The sequence below is a fragment of the Malurus melanocephalus genome, unplaced genomic scaffold (assembly GCF_030028575.1).
Source record: "Malurus melanocephalus ecotype Western Australia unplaced genomic scaffold, MMel_1.1 scaffold_69, whole genome shotgun sequence".
Lineage (NCBI taxonomy): Eukaryota > Metazoa > Chordata > Aves > Passeriformes > Maluridae > Malurus > Malurus melanocephalus.
In genome coordinates, this window is record NW_026623301.1 from 277603 (window position 1) to 302463 (window position 24861).

The 24861-nt window shown below is 41.9% G+C and overlaps 1 protein-coding gene across 3 annotated transcripts; it reads right to left on the bottom strand.

Annotated features, from left to right (window-relative positions):
• Positions 1–1732: 1732 nt before the first annotated feature.
• Positions 1733–23050, bottom strand: TGS1 (trimethylguanosine synthase 1). 3 transcript variants are annotated; one of them, XM_057366616.1, is made up of 14 exons: positions 22876–23050; positions 22188–22252; positions 20581–20753; positions 17900–18719; positions 16949–17066; positions 15967–16053; positions 14926–15097; positions 13109–13463; positions 12605–12775; positions 11543–11686; positions 10343–10561; positions 9210–9286; positions 5906–5991; positions 2074–2133 (listed from the first exon to the last, which is right to left on the bottom strand). In XM_057366616.1, exons 1-13 carry the CDS (start codon positions 22971–22973, stop codon positions 5923–5925), a joined length of 2568 nt encoding a protein of 855 aa, XP_057222599.1. In that variant the 5' UTR covers positions 22974–23050; the 3' UTR covers positions 2074–2133; positions 5906–5922. The 3 variants fall into 3 exon arrangements, with proteins under 3 accessions (XP_057222597.1, XP_057222599.1, XP_057222598.1); XM_057366615.1 differs by having other exon boundaries at positions 5906–6024; XM_057366614.1 differs by lacking the exon at positions 5906–5991 and having other exon boundaries at positions 1733–2133; positions 22876–23049.
• Positions 23051–24861: the final 1811 nt, after the last annotated feature.

The following is a 24861-nucleotide window of genomic DNA, read 5'->3' on the forward strand; positions in this document are numbered from 1 at the left end:
TCCATCTTGGTTAGAGAGAGGAACAGCATGAACAAAGATATTCTTCTGCTTCTGATATTTCATATGTTTGCAAAGCTCAGCAGAGCTTTCAGAAATTGTTCTTTTTTACCACTAAGTTCGTTCTACTGAAAGAAAACATTAAAAYGGGTAAGTGTTGTACTGTCTATATTTAAGCTTCCACATTTTGTGTACTGGGCACTGAACAAAATCTAACTACTTTCTGGAAGGTAAAAATAAATTCACAGAACTTTCACCCTCAGTTTCGTTTTATGGGAGWAGCATCAGCAAGACCTCAAAATGCTTCTAAAGCATCTCCTTAAYTTTAGGAGGATAAGACAAGGGTATTTCTACAAGCAGCAGGAAGCCAAATATAGTAAAATTATAGTGTACAGAGTACTGTGACATACACAGTATAAATCAATCTATTCTTCATTCAGCCTTGTGACTTTCTTGGATTTTTGTTTGAAGCTTGTAGTGAAAATTTAACAGCATTATTAGATTCACATGGCACTACCACAGTATGTTTAGAGCTCCTGTAATATTAGCACTCTTGCCAAGCTCCCCTATGATCCAATAGGAACCTTCAAAGAAATATGATTTCCTTAGTAATTACCTTTAAGTACTGATGCAGAGCCAGTCAAAAGACTTYTTCCCTGCTGAAGCACTGTGGCAAAATGCAGTGATCCAAATTAGCTAAATGATTTTCATGAAATACCTTACATGATGCATGGATGTAACAGCAACAGTGTAGCACTTGTCTGGTTCTAGACAGACAGCATAGGTAGAAAAAAGCTATTTTCTAAGTGATGTTTTACTGCACTGCAAGCTTGTACCAAGTCATAACAATCCATACACACATGAACACTTCGGTCTCTCAACTGTTTTGAAGAGTTGGATTTCATTCCTYAATGGGGAAGATAGATCCTCTTATTTGTTTATTCTACAGTTATTCTAGTTTTCTTGGATAACACTAATGCATATTTTAGTGGTTAGCTTCTGGTGCCTTCAGCATCCTTCTGCACTCAAAGCAGAGAAGCAGCATTATTTTATGTTAGAAATTAATATTCCTACACTTTCACCTCAAAAACAAGCTCAACATTGAGCTTGGGGACTTAATGTAAAAGTATTTCCCTAGACATTTCTGCCTCCTCTTCTGCTTGCAGAACTGCACAAAGGCCACTCCTCCCCTCCAAACTACAAGTGGGAGCAGAGAGCCCTCACCAGGAAAAGCTGGGTTCCTTCTGCCCTCCCTGAAGCCTGTGTGAGGATCCAAAAGGCCAAGAAAAGAGGGAAGACAGAAACCCCTCTGCACACTGATACAAACCTCAGGCAGAAGGTTTCTTCAAAATGTCTTTGCAACRAAAAAGAATGGCAAGGAGATAAAAAACAAAATAAAATGACAACATCCAGAGGGTAGAGTTCCACCTACCAGACACAAACACACCTATCTCTCTCTTTGAGCTGCAWCAATCCAGAGCACTCACTGGCACTAACATGTGAACCTTCATCCTGCAGAGAAAACTTGAAAAKGTTTCTCAGTGAGTATGCAATGAGAGAAATAGACTGAGGTCAACTTCTTGTGGTGCACCTGACCTTTTAGTTCCACCTGAGGTTCAGATGCTTTTGCTTCTCAAGCACAGACAGSAGCTCTTGACCCCAGTGGCTTTTAGGCTATTCTTGACCCTCCAGATGCTCAAAGCCAGAGCAAGCACAGAAGTAGCAACTTTGTGAGAGTTACAAAGAAATCCTGAATCCCCCCTCCATGGGCTGGGTTCGAACCTTGTGAGACTGCATTTTATAAAGGTCTTTCTTCATACATTCACAGCTTTTCTACCTTTACAGTTTTGTCAAAATTATTATAAAACATTTATTGACAGTAGCAATAAACAGAACAACTTTCTGTAAACAGAAATTAAACCGGAAAATGGCTTYAAGTCATTTTTGACCAGCCAGCTGTATAAAAGTTTAAGCAAAGCAGCAGTCAGGGATGCTGGTTTGGAAGAATCCACATGGAGTTCAGGAGATGTCATGCCTTATTAAATCACCAAAATAAGCTGTTATTGTCTTCAGTTTGTTATTGAGAAAATTTTGTTCTATTTCAACTTTCCCTCCTGGCCCTGCTAAGGAAGCCACCTGAAAAACAAAGAACAAAAAGTAAACCAATCAATGTACAGGAAAATCTCCAAACCTTTTAATTCTCACAAGCAATCACAAAAACCACCTCTCTGCTCTGTTAACACCTGTGGAAAACGTTCCTTGGCAGTTAATGGCTCGGATCCACCTTTTGTCTCCTCTTACTCACAGAAGTGCTTTGTGGCTTGCGACTGAAAAACCCTCCTCACCCAAATCACGAAAATAAGGGGACCTCAGACCCAAAGAGGAATACTCAGAAYTTGACATGCTGTGCTGAGGCAAGAGACGCTAAACTCTGGCTTGCAGGGTACTTGGCCAATTGAGACAGCCAGTTGTGGCAAAAACTTGTAAAGTGTGCTTGAAAGATGTCACATTCCAAAAGTTGGGGGAAGAGTAAAACCAACTTTAGCAATTAGAATTAGGATGCATAAAGGTAGCACTGAAGAGTAGCAGGGTGGAGGGGAACAACACAAACAAAACCAACTGCCAACAGGCWGAGAATCTCACAAAAAATAGTCAGAGTTGCTATTGCAACCAAAGAAAAAGCTGTTGTGGGCATTGGAGTCACAGGCAGCACGGAAGRTAAGGCTGGGGCAGCAGTGCCTCTGCAGGCTGGGGGAGCCTGCCAGGCAGCCCTGGTCCCAGCTCTGTGTTTATGATCACTGSAGTGAGAATTTCACCATTCACGCTCTGCTGACTGAGGCCGGTGCACACCTTTAATGCTCAACAATCCCACATAGACCACGTTTCTCAGTGCACTTTGCAGTTTGGACTGGAGCACGCAATGCTCTCCCTTCTCCTGCTCTCATACAATGCCTCTGAGGGATAGCAGCCAACAGGCCACCAACTCCTCATCTGGAGAGACCACACAGACAGAAGGAAGAACACCAAAACTGAGCATTGTCTGCTTTCTTCCCCTCCACTTTGGACCCTGAGGACCTGTCCTGTGGGGGGTCAATGCTCCACAGCYAGCTCTGCTCCGTGCTGCCATGTTCCCAGGCTGCTGCAGGAAAATTACTTCTCCAGTTCCCTATGCAGGGAAACTTTCTGGGCAGACATGAAGTGATTGAGGTCTACAAGCTTGCAGCAGACTTTAACTGATCTTTAAATTAAGATGATGTTAGCAGCTGAAACTTTAAGTTCATACTGTGTTATTAACACTTCTAAACCCCCGTGAGACTTGACTCTATCGTGCAGGTTTAAATATAAACATGCTGAACTTCCTCTATTCTACTGTGAGTGAAAAACCAGCCTTCTATCAGGAGGAAATAGCAGATTAATTTAAATTAMACTTTGCACCATTACTGACTTGCCCAGAAAACTGCCACACTTATCTAAATCAAGGATTTACTTTCCTGTTTTGGTTTTATTTTCTCCCTTTTGATTTTTTTTTTTGTTTCTGCAGACAAAACCAAAAGTGTGCATGATTTCTTCAACCTCTGGTGATAGGAAAAAATGCTCCACGTTCTTGTCACTTGCCACTTAAGTAAAAAAMCAGAGGCTGGCTGACTTATAAATAGCACAAGAATCTGAAATTGGCAAGTGATCAGGAATGTTAATTTTACAACTTATCTGCTCTTACTTGAAATCTGAAAAGCATTGTGGGGTGATCCATAGTTTTTCTAGGAAGATATTAACTTTTAGTTTTTTACAAACAAAAGCTAGATTGTCCCTTCCAAAAAGCATTAAGAGGCTTTGCACTTTATAGTGGATGTCACTTCAGTRTTCTAAAATATTAACTGGATTAGTCAATATAAGAATATTGAAGTAAYTCTCTTGGGGTTATGCATTCCTGCTTTCTGGGCACAGTTTCTGTCACTAGCACATTTAAGTATGACTAATGCATTGATATTAAACACTAGTGTTTAYTAAATATTCCTCTTAGAAGACCAAGTAAAACAAGATGTCCAACGGTGTAGGACAGCTGTGAKAATTTACATATGCCGTGTCTGGTCTCTAAGTGTTAGATCCAGGATAATCATGACTAATTTCAAACAATGACTAAAAGTACGTGGTAAACCCAAAGGTGACAAAAATTTAAATAAACCCATGAGCRTAAGCTCTGCAGGGACAGATCTGGTACTGTACGCTCTTTAACCCACCCAATATTCAGAGGAGAGAAATGCAAATCCTCTGTGACAATGCTTATTTGTAAATTGCTGGAGGTGGCAAATTTAATTACGTAGGAGGTGCCAAGTTTTCCTCGGCATGGCTTAGTCAACCCTGACTGTGTAGTGAGGGAAAGCTGCCACACACCGAGTTCAGAAGGGTGCTGGCCTGGCAGAGGGACACCCTCTAAAAATAACAGCAGGCTGAGGAATGATGCTTTGAGAAAAACAAAGGTGCTCACCTATTTTTAGAGATACTGACAAACATCTCCTGTTTTTGCAGTGCACTCCAACGGTGAATACACAAWGGCTTCCCAATTTCTTTTAAAAACTTGATTAGTCCAAAATTTCTTTATTTTGCATTTTCTTGTGTACATACAATGATTGCCTGCTGGCAACTCTAGTTGTCCTTACTCTTTAGCCCAAACCCACATTACTTGGGTGGACACATATTGCCTCCTTTGCTGTGCTGCAGCCCCAAGGCAGAGGAAAAGGATGCAGCTTCAGTTAACACCTCCCTGAATCCCTCTCACCTCATCCATCAGTTAAAAAGTTCACACCTACAGCCACACCATAATACAGTAAAAAAGTAGCCAACAGGTTTGGAAAGGAGACAGAAGAAAAGATGAAAATATAAAAAGTGAAACAAACATAGAAGATTATTTCAGGAGCACAAGTTGCTTGCGGTGCAAACCTCCCTTACATTCTTCAGGGATATTTTTGAACTTGAAGGTTTTCCTACTAGGCATGTGGGTTTGGCTTTTTTTAAAATTATTTCTTAGTCATAATGAAATTCCTTTAGTGAAGTAACATCCTATCTGTTCCAGCCATCTATTAACATAACCATGGACAAAAAATGTATCACATTTCTTTCTCCCCTCCTAGAAACCTTTCTAAGGTATGAGAAATACAAACTTTTTCATTTGATAGGCAGTCACACAAGGACACTGTGAAACAATTAATTTTACAGAACACCACTAAAATGAAGAMTCCCCTCCCACTGGATCCACCTAAAAGCTAAAGGCGGATAAAACCCAATCCACTTGAAAAAGAAGGCAGTGGTATTCTTTACACTGCACATCATAAAATAAATCACTCTCAGGCAGCATTTTTGAAAATGTACAGATATGCAGGTGAATTATGCCACTGTCACAGTGGTGCTGCCACCTTTTGACAGGCCACACATTTATTTCTTTTTTTTCTAACTTCATTTAGGCAAACTGCAATTCAGTATTCAGGCACTGTGAGCTTYAGGAAGACTGAAGACCAGAAATATCACTCTGGGCTTCGTGTGGGTAACTTCTGGCTTTCTCTTTTATCAAAGACAGAGTCACACAGAGTTTAAAGTGGGCTGCTTAAAAGCTATTGTCATCAACACAACAGTCACAGCTGAAGGGTATGCAATTACACTCATTTAGAAATTATCAGTCTGCAAAACACAGCAAACCACAGCTTTTTCCCTGCCAACTCCCCTAATACCCAAGAATCTTAAAAAAATACTACAAATTAACCTCTGTTCATTTCCTGGCCTCTCACTCCCCTCTTGCTCATTGTTCTATTTGCTCCTAAATAAAGATGACTCTGCCTGGAGGTCCCGTTTGGCTAGGTCCCCAGTGTAAAATCACAGCTAAAGGAGAGAATTCAAATACATAAATGGTTTTTACCTCTCTTTACACTCCTTTCATCGAGCAGTCATTTTTAACAACTGGACCTTCACAAACACAGCAAAYGTTTTTCCATCCAGGCAGTACTGCAGACAGAACAAGGCTTCTGTGTCAAACTCCTGATTTTCTCCAAATAATTGATTGAGATGAGGTAGGAACAAAGACAAGAAAAAAAGSAAAGTACCAGCATAATGTGCATTTYATGTAGGACTRTCAAGGTCCAGAACACTTTGTCAAATTCTAGGCTCATGGAACCACTCTAGGCTAGACTAGAAACAAAAAGCCATTCCTGCATTCTGGCAGTATTTGGACTATAAGCCAGGTCTGAATCACTAACATCTAGGACAGCAAAAGCTCCAACAACAGTACAATTTCACAAAATTAGGCATAGCTACCACAAATAACAGCRTGCCTGTCTTCAAAAGAATGGTGATGTTTTAAACAATCACTAAGGCACAATCCAGTATCTGACCCACTAACCATACACAGATGCGATAAGTGATAAACCCCAAATTCCTCATGACTCCATCTCTCAAACCTGGCTAGGCTGGTAAAGACACTGATATGGTCATCTGTCTCACAACACACCAGGTCATTGACATTTCAGGCTCACCAGCTGACTGGGAGGAGCCATCACACATCCTGACAACATTCTGCCCACCAGTGAGAGACCAACAGCAACTGAGTACAACTTCTACAATAATATGAGAGGAAGAGATTCCTCATTTCATTAGCAAGAAGGTCCTACAGCAATAAATCACAGGCTCCTCCTTCTTTGCTGCAAATACTAAGATACAGAAGTATTACTTGGTACAGGAAAGAGTTTGTGAAAGATATTGGACTACCAGAGGTGAGTACACACTTTCCACTCTGCCCAATGAAGTGGAACACAACTTGCTAAACATTTGATAAATTATATTTATGAACTACGTAACAGGCAATAATAAACATACATTTTTTTTTAATGTACGTGCCCATATACGTATATTATCCCTGATTATTCCTAACTAGAAAGAATATTGTGAATGATCAATTCAACCTAAAAACAGACCTGCATACATTACAAATTTTCTAACAAGTACCTGTTTGTAAACAAGGAGATTTGATGCAATTCAGGGAAATGTTTTTACATTTCTTGTAAACGTACCAACMATATTGCACTGGTTCGCTGCTCCCTCTCGAGGCAGAAGTACAAAAGTTCACTTCTCTTTGACTTAAACTCCATTGATTTTTTTTTAAGGGAATTCAAAGAATCCCATTTCTCTCTACAAGACCAACTGTACACGGAAGTGGCCATGCCTGCAGAAGTAATAAGTGCTATTTTTGCAATGAAATCATGTGGAACAAGGCTGGATACCTTGACCAACAATAAGGCAATGAACACCAAGTTCTCTGACACAGCTAAGTCAAGGTCAGCTACCACCTGCTTTCACTCCARTAGCAGGATCCCTATATTCCTATTCTATGTTAGCTATTTAACAGTGATCTAATAGCTATCTCCATAAAAAGTATATACTTTCCACTAAACTTGAACCACCTTAACTAATAGCTAAATGGTGTTTTTTTGCAAGGTTGCTTCGAACTGCTGGACTTCTGTATTTTTAATTTTGCTGGAGATCCACAGCCCWGGAATTGTAATGGCAGTAAATCCAGAAACTTCATTCTTGAATACTGGCAGAGATTTTGGTAGCCAAACCCATAACCAGTCTCCTATGGACCAGAGTACCCAYCAAGGTCAGGTTTGGAACAGTCATTGTTTGACACATCTTTGTCCTCACAGGATGAGGACATTTCCCCAAACAATGGGCTWGATTCACATTCTCTTTCCCTCTCTCAGATCATCAGTCTTCAGAGATTTTTTCCTTACAATGACACAATTTCTAAAGAAAGGCACGAGGAGCTGATTTATCTTCCTGAGATAGCCCATACCTGGAACAATGAACCGAACTAAACCCAGGACTTCAGCTATGTGCTTTTAACAAGTGAGCCATGGCTTTGAGCAACGTTTGCTACCTTTCAGCCATCTGTGCAAAGCCAAACCCATGGATGTAATCAATGTCATTCAGAGCCAATTGCACCAAGGTGTTGACATTAGCACTTGGCCCAATCACATGGATGAGCTGAGCTCTTCTGTAGGAAAAGGTGCAGGCCTGTGGGAGTATTCTTGGATGCTTTTGTGGAAACACAAGTGAAATGTAGATGCCTTTGGTGTTTTATAAATCCAGCAAAAAGTGCTCATGAACAGAGCAGAAAACTGGTAAGGTCACTCTTCCTCATGGGAGTGAAGCATTAGATAAAATGCAGTGGCAAGAAGTTGAAATTAGAGAAACTACCTAATATTGAGGTAAACCACTTTGACATTTCAGCAGCCTGAAATGCAAAAAGGAATTGAAACATCACCTGCCATAGCAATGGTGCTCTGCATAGTATGGGCTTGAATGTGCTAATATTCAGGCCATGTGAATTTCAGCCTATTTCTCAAGCCAGCTGTTTGCCACCAACAATTCCACAAAACACCATATGGCTTGACACCCTGCCTGCTCTAAGTCAGATACAGGTTTTAGAAAAGAATCCTGTGACATTAGTGGCATGTTGCAGGTGAGAACTGCTCCCTTCTTTGCAAAAAATGACAAGACATAATTTTAACACAGAAAATATGCAGAGGAAACAAAACCAGACACTCAGGGGAATTGTCAGTCATATAACTACTTAAAAAAAAAAACCTACCAAAAATCTCTAATATAAAAAAACCCACACCAGGGCCACAAATTTTGCATTTATCACAAATCAYTGCAATGCAAGCAGCCCATACAGAACCACACACCTGTGTGGACACCATCAGTACCACCCTGGTGGCATGGCATTTGTGTCTGATCTATTCATCAGTGAGAGCAGTGACTGCAGGCTCTCATTTCCTGCAAGTCCTTCATAAACTGAAAGCCATGAACATCAGAAACTCACCAGCTTATCAGATRGTAAGAGCTGGTTAAAATATATTGGTTTTTGTTATTTTTATAATGATGTATGTGTCTGCCAATTGGCTTTGGAACTTTCAAAGAAACTCCATTCTGCTGCTTTAAGAAGAAACAGTGTCAAAATCATGGAAAGAAGCTTCTACTCCCATTTGTAAATGTACCAAAAGTACTGCACACACAGAAATCACTTAACACCAGGGTCAAAATTTAAATCCCAAATACCTCACATTCAGCTGAACAGCCTAAAAAGTCTTGTGCATGTGCTTATAATATTTGTTTCGAGTCAGCTGAGCATTTTGTTCACTACCAAGACTYATYCAGCAACATACCTGGTTAATATCAACATTCCGAGGCAGAAAATACACAATATTGTTGGTGATCTTCTTGGAGAGCCTGAAAATTTCAAATGTGGAAGCCAGTAAAGGAAAAAATAAGAATGAACAATGAAAAGTTTCTTTATATTCATTCATTTTGAAAGTATGTCTCAAACTCAGCCATTATCCAATTAAATTAGTTAGTCTTCTGAATGTGTGAATAGGATTCTCTTTTGAAATGCAGAAATTATTACTGTCTAAATGCAGWAACTCTATTTCACCAATAATGCCCTAGAAACTAAAAAAAGACCCCAACACTAACTTTTTATGAAAATTTAACCAAACTTCAGAGAAGTATGTCAGGTATTTCTATGTAGTTGGTAGCTAATACATTTGGTTTATATTTGTTTTTTAATCCATTTTGTGGAATCTCTCACATATGCATACAAAGGTTTTCTTACTCTTACATATATGGCTACATTTTAGCAAAAGAAGGGAACAAATTAGGTTATTCTGGGACAAAAACCCCACTTCATATACAATTAAACTATCATGCAAATACGTTTCCAGACAAATGAGTGCTCAATATCACTGTTAGTAAGTTAGTAGGGAAATCTATACATTAATTAAAAAGGATAATATCTTCCTTCCTCTCTCCTGTGATTTCCCAAGTCACACGCAGGTGCTATGATTGAGAACAGTTTTAGTAAGATATTTTAAGTAAGATATTCCCTTTATAAATCAATTAAAAAGCGGAATTAATGACAAGGTCATAGCTCACACAACTAGTTATAATCTACACATATACACACCACATATCTATTTGATTACTTTGGGGTATTTTAATAAAATAATATAAAGGAGTTGAAACTGCTTAATTAATGTTTTAAGCTGAGAAGCTACTCAATTCTAATGGTTTTTTTTTTTTTTATTTTTGGGAATAACTGTTTTTTTTGGAAATAAAAATATTTAAATTTAGGTGGTCAAAGTGATATAGTTGAAGCTGGGGAAAAAGGACTAAACAAATGTGGTGGATCTGGAACTCCAGCTGCTGGTCACAGTCATCCAACTGGACATGCAAACCCCGAGGGAAGAGAGGAAGGAGAAGAAAGAAATGACACCACCACAAGGCACAACTTGGGAAGGATATCCATCAAGGGAAATCATGGTCTGGATGTCGAAGATTTCGGCGGTGGCGTAGTCGGGTCCCCCCCAGGGCGGGCTGAGGAACACCACATCAGCGCGCAGGCCGGCTGCCAGCAGCATGAAGTCCCCGCACAGGAAATCGATGTGCTCGGCCACGCCGTACACCTCGGCGTTGTGGCGCGCCAGCCGCACCTTCTCGGGATCGATGTCGATGGCRATCACTGCCCACCAGGGACGGCAAACGCACCGATTAGTGGGAACCGGGAATGCCACCCCACCATCCACAGGTCACCGCAGTCACACACCGACTGCTGTGACAATCCCGCCTCTCAGCTCAAGGACGGCACATGGCACTCTCTGCCCGAGAGAGGAAGGCCTTCTTGCCTCAGTTTTGGCAGGAGCCTGACAATTTCAGTATGTCAACTGGAAACATGCTCTTCTCTTTTGTTAAAGAGAAACATTTATCTGTGGCTGCTCACACTGCTGAAAGTTGAACTTAAAAAACCCCTATCAACATAGCCCAACAGAGATGATACAAYAGTACATAATAATAGAAATTAAAATTTAGCCAGAAAATAAAAAAAGCCAAGTGATATTTACAGATCGGATCACAGTCTACCAAATTTAATGCAGTAGAAACTACCATTTGTCTTGCTTAAAYGTTACTCAGAAGAGTTAGATGAACTGACATGAATATCCAGCAGGAAATGTTTTTACACTCTAACATTTCACTACAATTTCATTAGCTGGCAATRGATTAACATGAAGTTATCACCACTTTTCTGTATCTGGTTCTSCTGCATCTATAGGTGATTCCATTCTTAATAACTGTTCGCATGTAACCTGCTTTTGAGTACAGACTCAAGACTTCATGCAACAACCRGGAAAAGCTGCAGCTTTGACAGAAGTCCACTTTTACCAGCGATCTCCAGAGCATCTGACAAAGCAGATACTATGCCACATAAAAATAACATTGACTAGTACAACACAAATCCAACTCTGACTTAAAATAGAAAAGCAGTTTTATAGACTCTTTTTGAAAACAGAGAGGTCATACAGTGAGTCTGATGAAGCAAAGCAGCTGCTGCTGCTACAGAAGCAGTTGAAAAGAAGATAAATCAACAAACAAAGCACACAGCCAAATACTTTCCAGAAAAAGGCTGAAGAAAGGAAATGATGTGCTGTATACAATACCTACTTACCTTTTTTTGAGGTCAGCGCAAACTGAATAGCATTTCCTCCAACCCCACAGAACGCATCCACTATGATGTCGCAGTTGAATGCCTGGCTAACACGGATGGCAATATGCTTCGCTATTTTCTCAGGAGTAACAGAAAACCAGCCCTCTGCAAAGGAAGAGGAACAAATGTATTTTCACCTCTTATTTCCAGGTCACCTAATTTAAAAACAAACAACCAAGCCCCACATAAAAAGGAAGGTTTAGCATTAATCCCAAGAATTTTGGCTTAGTGCATTCAACCAGGAAATACTGGCTTTGAAGATGATAAATGCTGCTCTGTCCAGAGATTTGTTAAGCAAACAAAGTCTCACTAAGGCAAACTGATATGCYTCAATCGCAGTACATGCTTTGTTAAACTTGGTGCTGAGGATTCTAGTTTTCAAAGACAAGTCCACTGGCACAGCTGTAAAAAACTTTATACATCATGAATATGCTCTGTGACAAATGAAACCAGAAATGTATTATCTCTTATCCAACATATTTTCTTTACCACAGTGTCTGGTCTGCCAATTAATCTGCATGCTTATGAGGGAAAGCATTAGAAATGAAAGGCTTACAAACCCAGCAAACAAAAAATACCTGGTAATCCTAATTACTCTTTTACCTATAAACTTATGATTTGGTTTCCAAGTAAACATGGAAAAACATTGTTTTGCAAGTGACTGGTGCAATTCAGAACAAAACAAAATGATACTGGATCCATCAGTGTATTTAGAAGTTTCACAAAATTATTTTATAAAATAYAGAAATAGAAAAGTATCATCAGGTTTCTGAAAAAGTCCTGACCAAGTATAATTTGGGTCCAGCATGACCTTCAGCGAAAGTAAGGACTAATGCAGACAGGGGTGTCCCACACTAAAAGCACTTCCAAACCCCAAGACTTCTGTTCACCTGCCTGCTGCGGGGATGGAATTTATCATGGGTGCAAACACACACACAGTACTGCTCCTGCTTTAAGAAAACCAGTAATAAACTGCAAGAAGGGCCACAGACCACCAAGTCAGCACACTTGGTATGGACACACCTCTGTCTAGTTGAATTCCCTCATCAAACCGAGAGAAGAGCCGATAGCGCTGGGCCCAGTACTTGACCAGCTCTGGATCAGCAGCAATCTCAGGAGGTACAGCTCTCCATGCACTTTTACTCTTTCTTCTTCTTTGCTTCTCCTTCTTTGCAGAAACATTTTCATCTACAGCTGGAAGACACTGCAAAAGTTAACAGTCACTGTTCTTGTAGGCTAGGAATGCAATTGATAGGTGAGTGTTAAGATTTAAAACACTGCTAAATGTTCTCTGTTACTGTTTGCCAGATTATGAAGATCATGGGTTTTAAATTAAAAAAGAGCATCATGTATTTCAAGAGATGATTCACAGTCCTAAAAATTGTAACAGTTCACCCATTATTTAAGAGCCTTAATCTTCAACTGAAGATGATAAACTCTGTATAACAAGCAAACAAGTGGATCAGAGACCAATTTAATGCCCCGGTATCAGTTATGAATAAATCATTTTGAAGGAAACTGATTTACCTTGGCTGACGTCCTCCATCTCTGGCTGCAGATAATCTGGGATATCCAGAGGGACAAGCTGCCGCCCACCACCATTCTCTGGCATCCCTGCCTCCTGCTCATCAGGGCCACTCACTGCAGCATCCTGCAGCTCTCTCTCAAGCTTGCTTCCTCCAGGTTCTGTGCAGGCTGCACTGGAAGACGGTGGCTCTTGGATTTCAGCATCCAGCCTCGCACTCTGTGTGGCAGTAACGCCTTCTTCACCCTCTGAGTCACTGCTGGTCACAGACAATGTCTCTGTTTTACCCTGAGGCGTGGCTGTCCGGGACGTGTCTTCCGCCTCAGGTTTACTAACCTGCTTCAGGAACATTTCCACCTGCAATTGTCARGTATCACAGATGATCAGATGGTGATCTCTTAYCCAGAGCACAGCTTATAAACCTCAYAGTTCAAAAGCACCTGCCACTGCAGGCACTCTCTACCACGTGTATTTTGAAAACAGTAAAATATCCAGACTCRAAACATTGAAGAAGTCCTTAACTGCACTCCCTTTTAAAAAGATTTGGAAACAAGCTTTCTTTGGGAACTAGATGCCAGCTACCTCCAAAAGAGAAACAAAAAACCTAACCAACCAAAAAATTGACAGCTAAATACAGTAACTCATTCTCATGTGATATATAAACAGTCAGACTTGCCACAGCCCAGGTGACCAAGTCTACTACYTCACAATTATCTTTCTCTAATCTGCATTCAGAGATTTTCTCTGTCTCTCAGGGAAGAGCTTCTTAACATAAACAGGTAAAATTACCTYCACATATTAGTTGCCTCACCTTCAAGATGTACCAAATGGTGCATGTAGTAATGTGTTCTGCTGCACAGCAGACCTCGACATAAGCTCCTAACCAACATGCAGATGCCACTCCAAACACCTCAAAGGCATATGAAGATGTTCCCTTTTACACTATGGTTGCTCTAAGCAGCTCTAGACCTGGAACAGTTTCTTACCTGAAAGTCGGAGGAAATTTGTAACTTTTTCCTTCACATAATTAAAGTTGCCCTTGAACTATAATGGCCCCAGGTACAAGACCAAAAATTAATCAAAAATTGTAGCAGTGGGACTGGAGTTCAATACAACATGTATGGTCACCACCAAAACACAGTGTTTTGCACTTGGGTTTTGGGGAATGCCAAGCATCCCAGAAGAAGGTGAAATAACATTAAAATCTGTCCTGTTAGATTTTCAAAAAGACTAAACTCAGTAAAATCTCCAGTGAACAAGTGTTTCTACTTACTAACTTCTGAGTCAAAAAAAAAAAGCATAAAGTTACAGATGAATATAAATGAAGATAGAGGTATAAACAAAACCTTTTAAAAATACTAACAACATGGAGTTACATGAAGTATCACTAACCTACACAAAGATTTTCTGTTACTGCTCAAATGCCAGCTTTTATGACTGGCCTCACATACAATTTAAAATTAGAGATACTTTGAGTAACAATAGAAAACTACACACATCTCTGAAGGTATGTGCATCCAGATGTTASGAACAACTTTCACATAACTTGGCCATTTAAGCTCACATTCCTCTTGACAGATTGCCACCAAAGCCTTTCCATAGCCATTCTAAACTAAATACTTGTCACACAGGTGGGACGCAGGGAGGAAGAGGAGAAAACAAACAAACAAAAAAAAAAGGAGCAGTGGACTGATACTTAGAAATGCCACCTACTCTGGGCAATTAATTTTTTTTTGTTTTCATAATAMTACAACATCTAAGGGAGCACACAAATCTCACAAATCTAATAAATTACAGCAGTGCTAACAACTAAACCTACCTTCTTCAAAGTTTTGCTCTTTTTGCATGTCATTTCAGGTTCCTCTGTAAAGAAGATGTGTGTGTTTTTGCTCCTCCTTGGTTTACGCATATCCAACAATTTGGACTTGAGTTTTGCTTTCTTCTCCAAGTACTGCACACTTCGATGGGTGAAATCTGGAATTCCACCGTACCTGAAAATAAGTAATAGATTTATTTCAAAATGTTTCACCTAATTAGTTATGGATTTTTCTTTTGTAATTAGTTGCATAAATTTTGTAAATAGTTGCAAAAATTTCCCAGGCCAGCCTGAAGAATAGGAAATGAAAAAAAAAAAATTGATCAGCAGAATAAAAGATCTTCTGGTGTTGCGAGCCTCTAGAACAGCTACTTTACCTTCTGGCAAATGCAACAAAAAACCAAACCAACTAAAAAACCACCCCCCTCCAAACCAGGAAATATGGGCAATTCACTTAAACAATTATAAAATAGAACAGAAATTATCAACTATAAAACACACTCCTCTTTGAAACAGGTATGTAGTAAACAACTTGCATGCTGCAGAAGGACTAGACCTAAGTTACAGCCCACCTGTGTTCTATGATGTTCCTTTTACATCAGTGACCACCACATTTTCAGGCAATATCACCAAAAATGAAATTTCACTGGCCAACACCCTGGCAACACTGYACTAATATGGCAACATTTTACTAGTATTTACAAATCATGATCTAAGCTCACAGAACTCCAAAGTGAGAAGACCATTCACKGTCGGAGCCTTTAAGCTCTAATTAACGTAGCTGACTACCCACTTCACATTTATACAACTGAAAGCACCTTATGTGTTACACTTCTCCTCCAAAGCACTTTTCTTTAACTATTCTCTGTAACTCTGCATCTCTTTCTAGTCAAAGTATGACAGTTTTATTAGTAGCAGAGACTAACTCCGGGAATCATTTTCAGAAGTTTAACAAAAAGGGAATGGTGATGAATGGTCTATTTCCATAATAACAAGAGAGCTGACTTGCTATGAAAAACCCCATAGTTCYTCATAAGTAATTACTTTTGTCCTGTGCCACACTTGAAACCCAGCACAGAGCAGGCTTCCTCAGGATCTTCCTCTGGATTCTCATCCACATCCAGCTCATGGCTACAAAAAAAGAGATGACAAAGTTACTTACTGTGAAAAAACCAAACATTTTACAGTTATAACACTGAAAGTATTGAAAACATTTAAATGTGGGCTTCAAGTAAGTTCCTCCACACACTGCTGAAACCAAACTAAGCAGATAACACCAGTCTATTCACATACATGATTTTTTGAGYTGGTTTGGTTTGCTTTTCACCCATTTCTATTGACAAATGCTCTTCTATAGGGTTATAACATTCTAACTATTATGAATGACCTCTTAAAATATTTAATATAAAGCCCTACATGATGAAGATGGTGCTTGTTAACTTACCCACATCATCTATCAAGTTATCAATATTAYTATCTATTATTAATGCTACAGCAACAGCAAAAATACTAGAACAAAATGAAGCTGTATGATTAGCAGGCAACAATTCCACCCACCCCTTCACATTTGAACTTGCAAATTTATTAGAGAGGAAGAGCCATATCACCATCTTTGAGACTATATATTTTTGAAAAATGAAGAAAAAAACTATGACTRGCTATTTTATGACTGCTGCAGCTCTGGGCATTTTACTGGCAACATTCAATATTCAGTTAAACAATACAATTTACTGTTGTTTTGATATTGTCTGTACTAACTAGACCTAAACAAGCAAGCTGCCSTTTGCAATTTAACAATCACCTTGTACAATCATCAAGGCCACAAATAGTTTACATAAAGCAATAGAAGAGAGGAAATATCCAGTGCTTGTTGTAAGGCAAAGCCATAAAGAGTGATAGAAGACTTTGTGGTTTTGTACTGACATTTTAACTGACATCCTCAATCAAAGATACAGTYAGCATAAATCCAAAGGCTCCTGGACCTGGACTTCATGAGAAAAAAGCTCATGTAAATTTCATTACTTGCCTTCTCTTGACTTTGACACATCTGTATTCAGGAGGCTCTTCACCCTCATCTTCATCTTGGTCATGAGGCAGCGACTGTTTTTTTTCATTTGAATTTGAGCTACCTGACTCCTGCACACCTAAAAAAAAAGATACACCATCATTTCCTTCTGCATAAATCAATCCCTTATCTTCATGTTCCCAAAATACCCCTATAGCTACAGCTAGTTAGTGTGGCAAACACATATCTTGTCTTTGTCTGAAGGACAACATACTAATAAAGCTTCCAGTATTACACTGCAGCATTAACAATCTTATGCAGGACCAACTTCAAATTCTCATCTCTCCAAGAAAAATAAAATGCCTACAAGGCACAAAATTTGAAGAAGTTTCTTCCTTGTGTGTAAAATTTTGTTTCCACCTCATYACCTATGCAAAGATATTCACACAGATTCGATAACAGAAGATTTAAATACTCCTCTTATTTCTTTTTGGAAAGGAGATTTTTCTTTCACCTCTCCCGTTCCTACGCTACTGTAGGATCAAGATGGGGCTGCACCTGCTTCTTCATCCCTTAGAAAGTCACTAGCAGCAAACTCCAGAGTCTCAGGTAAATAAATKAAATATGATAATTACTTAAATATGCATTCTTATTATTAATATTAATGTTAAAGAAGATAAAKAATTAAATATGCACTAACAGTGATCTCTCATCGGTTTCTGTAGTACATTTGATGATTTATGAAGTACATGTTCTGTTAAAATCACTTCTGGCTTAAGAGCACATTCAATATACAGATTAGAGATGAGAAATCATCCAAAGAAACAGGGAAGAAAAAGGAATAAAGTATGCAGTCATTCCACAAAATACTTAATCGACTTTTAAAAAATGGCACAATACAGATGTGCCCTTRTTTCTTACATATAACCACAGAGAAACTCTGACAATCAGCTTGATCTGACTCTGTATTACCTGACTGGTTAACACTTTTATTYCCACAAGATGCTCTCCTTTTCCTGCTTCCTCCATCACAGGGCTCCTTCTGGCTTCCACTGTCAGATGAAAWGTGCTCTTCAAGATCTTCATGGGCTACTGTTAGAGCAGCACTGCTCTGCTCYACTTCCCCCAAATTCAGATTTAAATTACAAATCCCAGAGATTATTTCACTGTGGGGCTCAGCACCCTCACTTCTGGTGTTGGAGGGASACAGCTCCAAGCTCAGCTCTTCACTATGCTCAGGTCCTGGGCTAACCAAGCCCATTTCTCCCAAAAGACCAGTCTCCTCTGTAACTCCATTAACTTCCACCTTGTCACCAKGTGAGCTCTCAGTAGTCCATCCTTGACTTGTCCAGTACTGAAACTGCTCCCAGTAGTACCAGTACAGTTCACTATAATGCTGCTCCCATTCTTCCTTGGTATCTGGACTATTCCAAGGCTCAGAGGTTGCGATGGCCTCAGACAAGGAGACCACTCGGTGTTTTTCCAGCCAACTTTGCCACAGAAGGCCCTCTCCGTACTCACTCCAGTAGTTCTCCCATTTTTCCTTAAGTCCACTGGCTAAAGCCTCATTTGCAAGGCTTTCTGAACTTTCACAGTTTCCTTCAATTACAGTCTGAGGTGTGCTGCTCRTCTCACATTGCTCTGTAGCCAGCGCCAGCTCACCAGAAATGGACTCAATACAATCACCACAAATTTCGTCCTGTCCCATTTTATCCTCGTGTTTTTGCACTTTTTTCTTCTTTTTCTTTTTAATAATCTTCATGTTATTTTTCTTTCTATAATTTTCTGTTGTCTAAAAGATAAAGGAAAAACACAGTTGTAAATCCACAACATATATAGTTTTGTCCTCTCTCTGATCACATTTCTGTTTCCATTGGAACCCTCCCTCTCAGTGCAACCCTGCTGTTAGCTTCCTCCCCAAAAAGGATGCAGTGTTTCTGGGCCTGACAGGGCCATGCCACATAACCTTGACTGACACTTCCAAGGAAGTTGTGAGAAAGAACTGTAAGAAAGTCTCTAGAAAGACACACACACAAAAAAAAGCAGAATTACAGACAGAAGTGGGGCTGCTGAGAGGAAAGTCATTAGTAGCTCAAAGATTCAGGAGAGACATCAACAAGAAACACTACAAAATCCTAAAGGGGAAGTTGGTCAGCAATTGAAGGCTCACAGGGCTGAGTTCAACACCTCATACTCAAACAGTATCTTRGTAACATCAAGGATCTGTTTTATGGGGCTGTGGAGGCTGGCCCTTACTTTCACCCAGTATCTTCCTGACCAGCAAACACTGTTCAGTGTCTCATWAGGATAGTGAACATAATGCTCAGCCTCATACAGTGTTAAATCCTTGCTATTTCTGGGTGCAAAGAATCAAAAAAAGCATCACTTTATACTCAAAACTGCTGTAAATCCTGCAGTTGAATCCCTGCATGTCTTGAAGAAAGACACTGACTCAAAAGAAGGGAGCAATATCCTTTCCATCCCATACTAATCTCCAAGTTGGCTAACAGAAATACAAGGAAACAACAGCCTCCAAACAGACGACCCTTTCATTTGTGCAATACAATCATTTCACTTGTTACAGCAAGCTCAGCCACTATAGCTGTCAGGTCGAACAAACCTGTTACCAAAAGGAACACTAAGGAAACTTACTGGTTTCACCAATTAYAACTTGTTTCAGGGGGGCTTCCTGTGATGACAAAACTCACAYGGCCAAAAGACTGTAAATGCACAGAAATTACTCCAAATGTCCCACAGCTGCAATCCCTAGTTCTGTTAGACTGACAAAAGCATAAGGTGGACTATGAAGAAGTTAGAACTGAAGAACTGGCACTAATCTTTCATCCATGTCTGTCATAATGTCATGTTAGTACACACAGTCCAAAGCACAATGCTTAGTAGTAATCTAGTAAGAAAATGCATTATTTTCCCATTCAACTTGTTTGCMTATTACTACATATTCTTTGGGCCTAAAGTTGGATGCCTTGGTCTGTTTACAAGCTATTAAATCACATACACGTTTCTCCTATTTATTTACRAATTAATCAGGTCAGAATGATGCAGTGGTCTGCACAAAAATATTGTCTCACTGGAGGTCTTTACTCCATAAAGTGGACACAGTGAATAGTGCACTGTCTTTTTCTCATCTGTGAATACTTAAAGCCCTTTCTAAAGCCCAAATGCTCCCTATGGGAAGCAGAGCACCAAAGCCTCACTCCTGCCTTTTGGAACAGCCTGGCTTTATCAGCTGCAAGGGGGATTTGACAAACTAGTTTTTTACATTAGTATCAAAAGCTAAATGTTAAAGCAGACAGGATGAAAATGCATGCTCAGACTGGAGTGTACTGGTTATCCTGATGTGCAGCATCAGCTTTACCACGGATGTTTTAAATTAGGTCTCTTTGGTCAGGAGAGCAGTATAGATATGGAAGCAGAAAGACCAGCCTTGACCCTGTTTAGTCCAACTGACAGATGGGTTTTACAAACAGGACAGAACAAGGTGCTGTGTGCTGTTACCAGATTGCAAGGCAGGCAGCTTAAAGGCAACTCAGAACATTTCCATGAACTGCCATCCCAAAAATAACTGAGAGGAACACATCCCTAGGTCTGGAAACACTACATAAACAGAACAAATAAAGCAAGTAAAGATTTACCACAAAGTCCTTGTGGGCTRGCTGTCCACCAAACTGAAGAGGCAATCCCATGCTCTTCATAAGCTCAGCTTCTGAGTCTAGTTCAACTTCTTCCAGGTCCAGAGCATGATTAGTATCCACCCTTAATCTCCCATTGGAACAATGGTTTTCCTCCTCAGACACTTGTTCGTCCCCTGTTAACAAGTTATATCACATGACTATAATCTGGTTCTGATACCTCAACGCCACAGCATGGCATACAAAAAATAAGAGAACTGCCTGTTATGCTTCCCTTCTTATTTAAAAATCTTCCTCATAAACACCATAATTGCTGTGTAGTTATCAGTAGGAATCAAAATGTATCTTTGACAGCAAAAGCACTGGACTGGGTCTGCCTGGAAAGGAGTTAATTTTCTCTACCGCAGCCCCTATGGCATTGTGCTTGGGATTTGTGGCTAAAACAGTGTGAATAGCACACTGATATTCTGGCTGCTACTAAGCAGTRCTTGCACAGCCTCATACTTTCTCTTTGCCCAGCTCTGCCCTTCTCAGCAAGCTTGCACTTCTATCATATTGCTGAGCAACAAGATATGTATATAAAATGACAAATATTATTGAGAAAGCAGGAACTGTATATGGATGGAAATTACGAAATCAAAAGATCTTGACTCAGTTGATAATACTGAAACGCTCATGATTTTTGGTTTGGTTGTTCAGGGTATATTTACTGCCAAATTATCACATAACATGAGACCCTTCCATTTTTAACCAATTATTCTCACCACAAATCACTGATATATGCACAAAACCATGSTTTACAATCTCCTTCTTTCACTCCTCTCACATTGCTTACATCTAATCTGTGCTATTGTCAGCTTCTATTTCTGCTCAGAATTCCTTTCAAATCAAGCTATCATGCCCCCGGATCTACCAATACAGCAATGATAAAAATAGATACCAAAAGAATTATGTTCATGTAAGCAAACATGAGGAATTCAGGAGGATGGAGTAAGGGAGTGGTGCTGAATTTGTTGGAGTATRCACCATGATAATTCCTAGATTACAAGCATGTCAAGTGAGAGATTTTTCTGGTCCTCCTCATATGATTCATTGTGYATATGCGAATCATAATTTTCCCCATCAGTGCTATTGTTTTTTCTGCACTTCTGGTTCAGCAGATTAACTAGCAAMAGCTAGCATTCTAGGCCAGGGTAGAGACAGCAGGAGAGAAACCTCTAGGATCCACATACCCAAGACAGCAGGAGACAAACATCTGGGATCCACACACTCTCCTTAYACAATTAATTTTGAGTTAAGTCAATATTATGATTCAAAACCAGGACAGGGATCTGTGATACAATCTGTTCCATGCACCAGGGGAATATTATGTGAGCTAGTAAAGTCTATCTGGACAGGAATAAGCCCTGCTCCTGGTCTGACACAAACTTCTGTACCAACATGAYGGTAACCTGAAAGCTATGCGTGTTAAATTATTATTCACATCTATCCCTATAGCAAAAGTACTGAAAAACAATGCAGAAATAGAAACAACTTAAACAACCAACCACACTTAACTCACTTTAAGAATGACTGCACATCACATTGTATAGTATGTTGTATTACTTTACCTGTACTGTCATTGTCATCTTTGACATAAAATCCTTTTAATCCCAGTTTATATAATTTTCGATCTCTGTAAAAATAAACAGACACTGATGCAGAAAGTCACCACTGAAACTTTTTTTACAGTAAAAACAATCATTCAGTGAAAAAAACCTCCCCAGGGATGCAATAAAATTCCCATCACTAGAGGTTTCAAGATGAGACTGCATGGGGTATTTAAACACTTCTAGGCTCCGTTCCCATGAAAGGCTGGACCAAGTGACCTTTCCAGGTCCCTTCCCACACGGGCTGCCCTGTGACTCCAGACACGCGAAACAAATGAAAAACAACATCTGGAAAAGGCAACACTTGAATTAAAGCTTGACGTGAAAGCCCATAGGAGCGACGTTCAGAAAACGCCGCAGTTACGCAGTACCCTCCGGAATTAAATTTCATGGTCCTCCTCCCGCTGAGGAACCGCGGTGTTGCCCTCCGGATGGGGAGCGGGAAGGGGCCGGGAGGGAGCGCCGAGCCCCGGCTCGGGCTCCGGGCGGCGGGATCGGGGTCTGGGGGCTCCTCTCGCCCTGCTCTGCTCCCCGCCAGGGATAAACGTGACCTAGGGGGGTCCCTCCGTGCAAAACCCGCCCCGCTCGCACCCCTCGCCCGCAGCAGCGGGACGCCAAGGACACGTGGGGCCCGCCCGGCGCTACTCACTCGACGAAAGCGCGGGAACACAGGCACAGGATGCCGCCGGCCGCCCCCGCCCGCAGCAGCAGCTCGGCCACCAGCCTGCAGTCCGGGTCCTGCACCATCCCCGCGGGAAGCTCCGTCACACCGCGGCCGGGGTCCTGCACCGTCCCCGCGGGAAGCTCCGTCACACCGCGGCCGGGGTCCGGCGCTGTTCCCGCGGGAATCTCCCCACACCGCGGCCCGGGTCAGAGTCCTGCAGCGTCCCCGCGGGAATCTCCCCACACCGCGGATGGGGTCCGGCACCGTCCCCGCGGGAAGCTCTCTCACACCGCGGCCCGGGTCCTGCACCGTCCCCGCGGGAAGCTCTCTCACACCGCGGCCCGGGTCCGGCACCGTTCCCGCGGGAAGCTCCCCACACCGCGGCCGGGGTCCGGCGCTGTCCCCGCGGGAAGCTCCGCACACGGCGTTCCCGGTCCTGCACCGTTCCCGCGGGAAGCTCCGCACACGGCGTTCCCGGTCCTGCACCGTCCCCGCGGGAAGCTCTCTCACACCACGGCCCCGGTCCTGCACCGTCCCCGCGGGAAGCTCCCCACACCGCGGCCCCGGTCCGGCACCGTCCCCACGGGAAGCTCCCCACACCGCGGCCCCGGTCCGGCACCGTTCCCGCGGGAAGCTCCCCACACCGCGGCCGGGGTCCGGCGCTGTCCCCGCGGGAAGCTCCGCACACGGCGTTCCCGGATCCTGCACCGTCCCCGCGGGAATCTCCTCACACCGCAGCCCGGGTCCTGCACCGTCCCCGCGGGAATCTCCTCACACCGCAGCCCCGGTCCTGCACCGTCCCCGCGGGAAGCTCCGCACACGGCGTTCCCGGTCCTGCACCGTTCCCGCGGGAAGCTCCCGACACGGCGTTCCCGGTCCTGCACCGTCCCCGCGGGAAGCTCCCCACACGGCAGCCCGGCCCCGCCGCCTTCCGCCGGAACCGCCGCCCGCWCCGCTCCGCCCCGCCGCGGCCGGGAGGGCTGCCCGGTCTGTTCGGCTGCCTGCGCTTTCGGGGACACCCCACGAGGAGCGCTAACGTGTCCGTGCGGTTCAGAGTGGGTAAAAAGGAGGAGGGAAGAGGACATCGCGGCAAAAATCTGCAACTGAAGATGCAGCAGACATCTATCTCGTACAGCCCGTGGTGGCAAACAATAGAGGAAAGCCTGAGCAAGGGATTTTTGGAGTAATGGTTTGCGTTGGAGGGTACCTTAAAATCACTTTGTACCAACCCCGCTGCCATAGGCAGGGACAYTTTCCGCTAAGCCAGGTTGTTCAAAACCTGATCCAGCCTGGCCTTGAACATTTTCAGRGATGGCGCATCCACAATTTCTCTGGGAAACCCCAGTGCCTCACCACCCTCACAGTAAAGAATTAACAGAGGGGCTTGAAATGATGAGATAACGGGCACAGGATGGACAGAGGTAATCAGAATGAAAACAAAGCCTGGTGAGCARAGGCTTGGGAGGAGGCAGGGTGAAGCAGGAAGGTCGGAATGAGATTCTGRAGGCAGAGATTGGGTGGGGAGGGAGGAAAGCCTTGGGCAGCAGCCATGTGTTATAGGGTACAATGATACATATAACGACGTTTTGTTCACACATTTCTTTACTGTGGGGTCTTACTTCAGGCAACAGATCAAGATTACCTGGGAAAACACCATTGTGGAGAGACTTGACTTGAGAGAGTTAGAGACTGTTCAAAATAGGAMGTTGGTTGGAGACAAGGGAAGGTGCAGTGATGAGCAGACCACAGGATCCTTCCTCTGGAATCGGATTTTATCCTTTTCTCTACTGCAAAGAATGTATATGATAGTGCACTAGGTTTGAGAGATTTCCTAGATAAAACACTAGGCGATGGACTCTTCATCTCTACTTAAATTACTCAGAGTTTATCTGTAAAATGCATGAAATCCATTAGATTTCTAAACTAAACTAAAGACCATTACAAAGCCTGCTGAGAGGGACCAGTCTGATT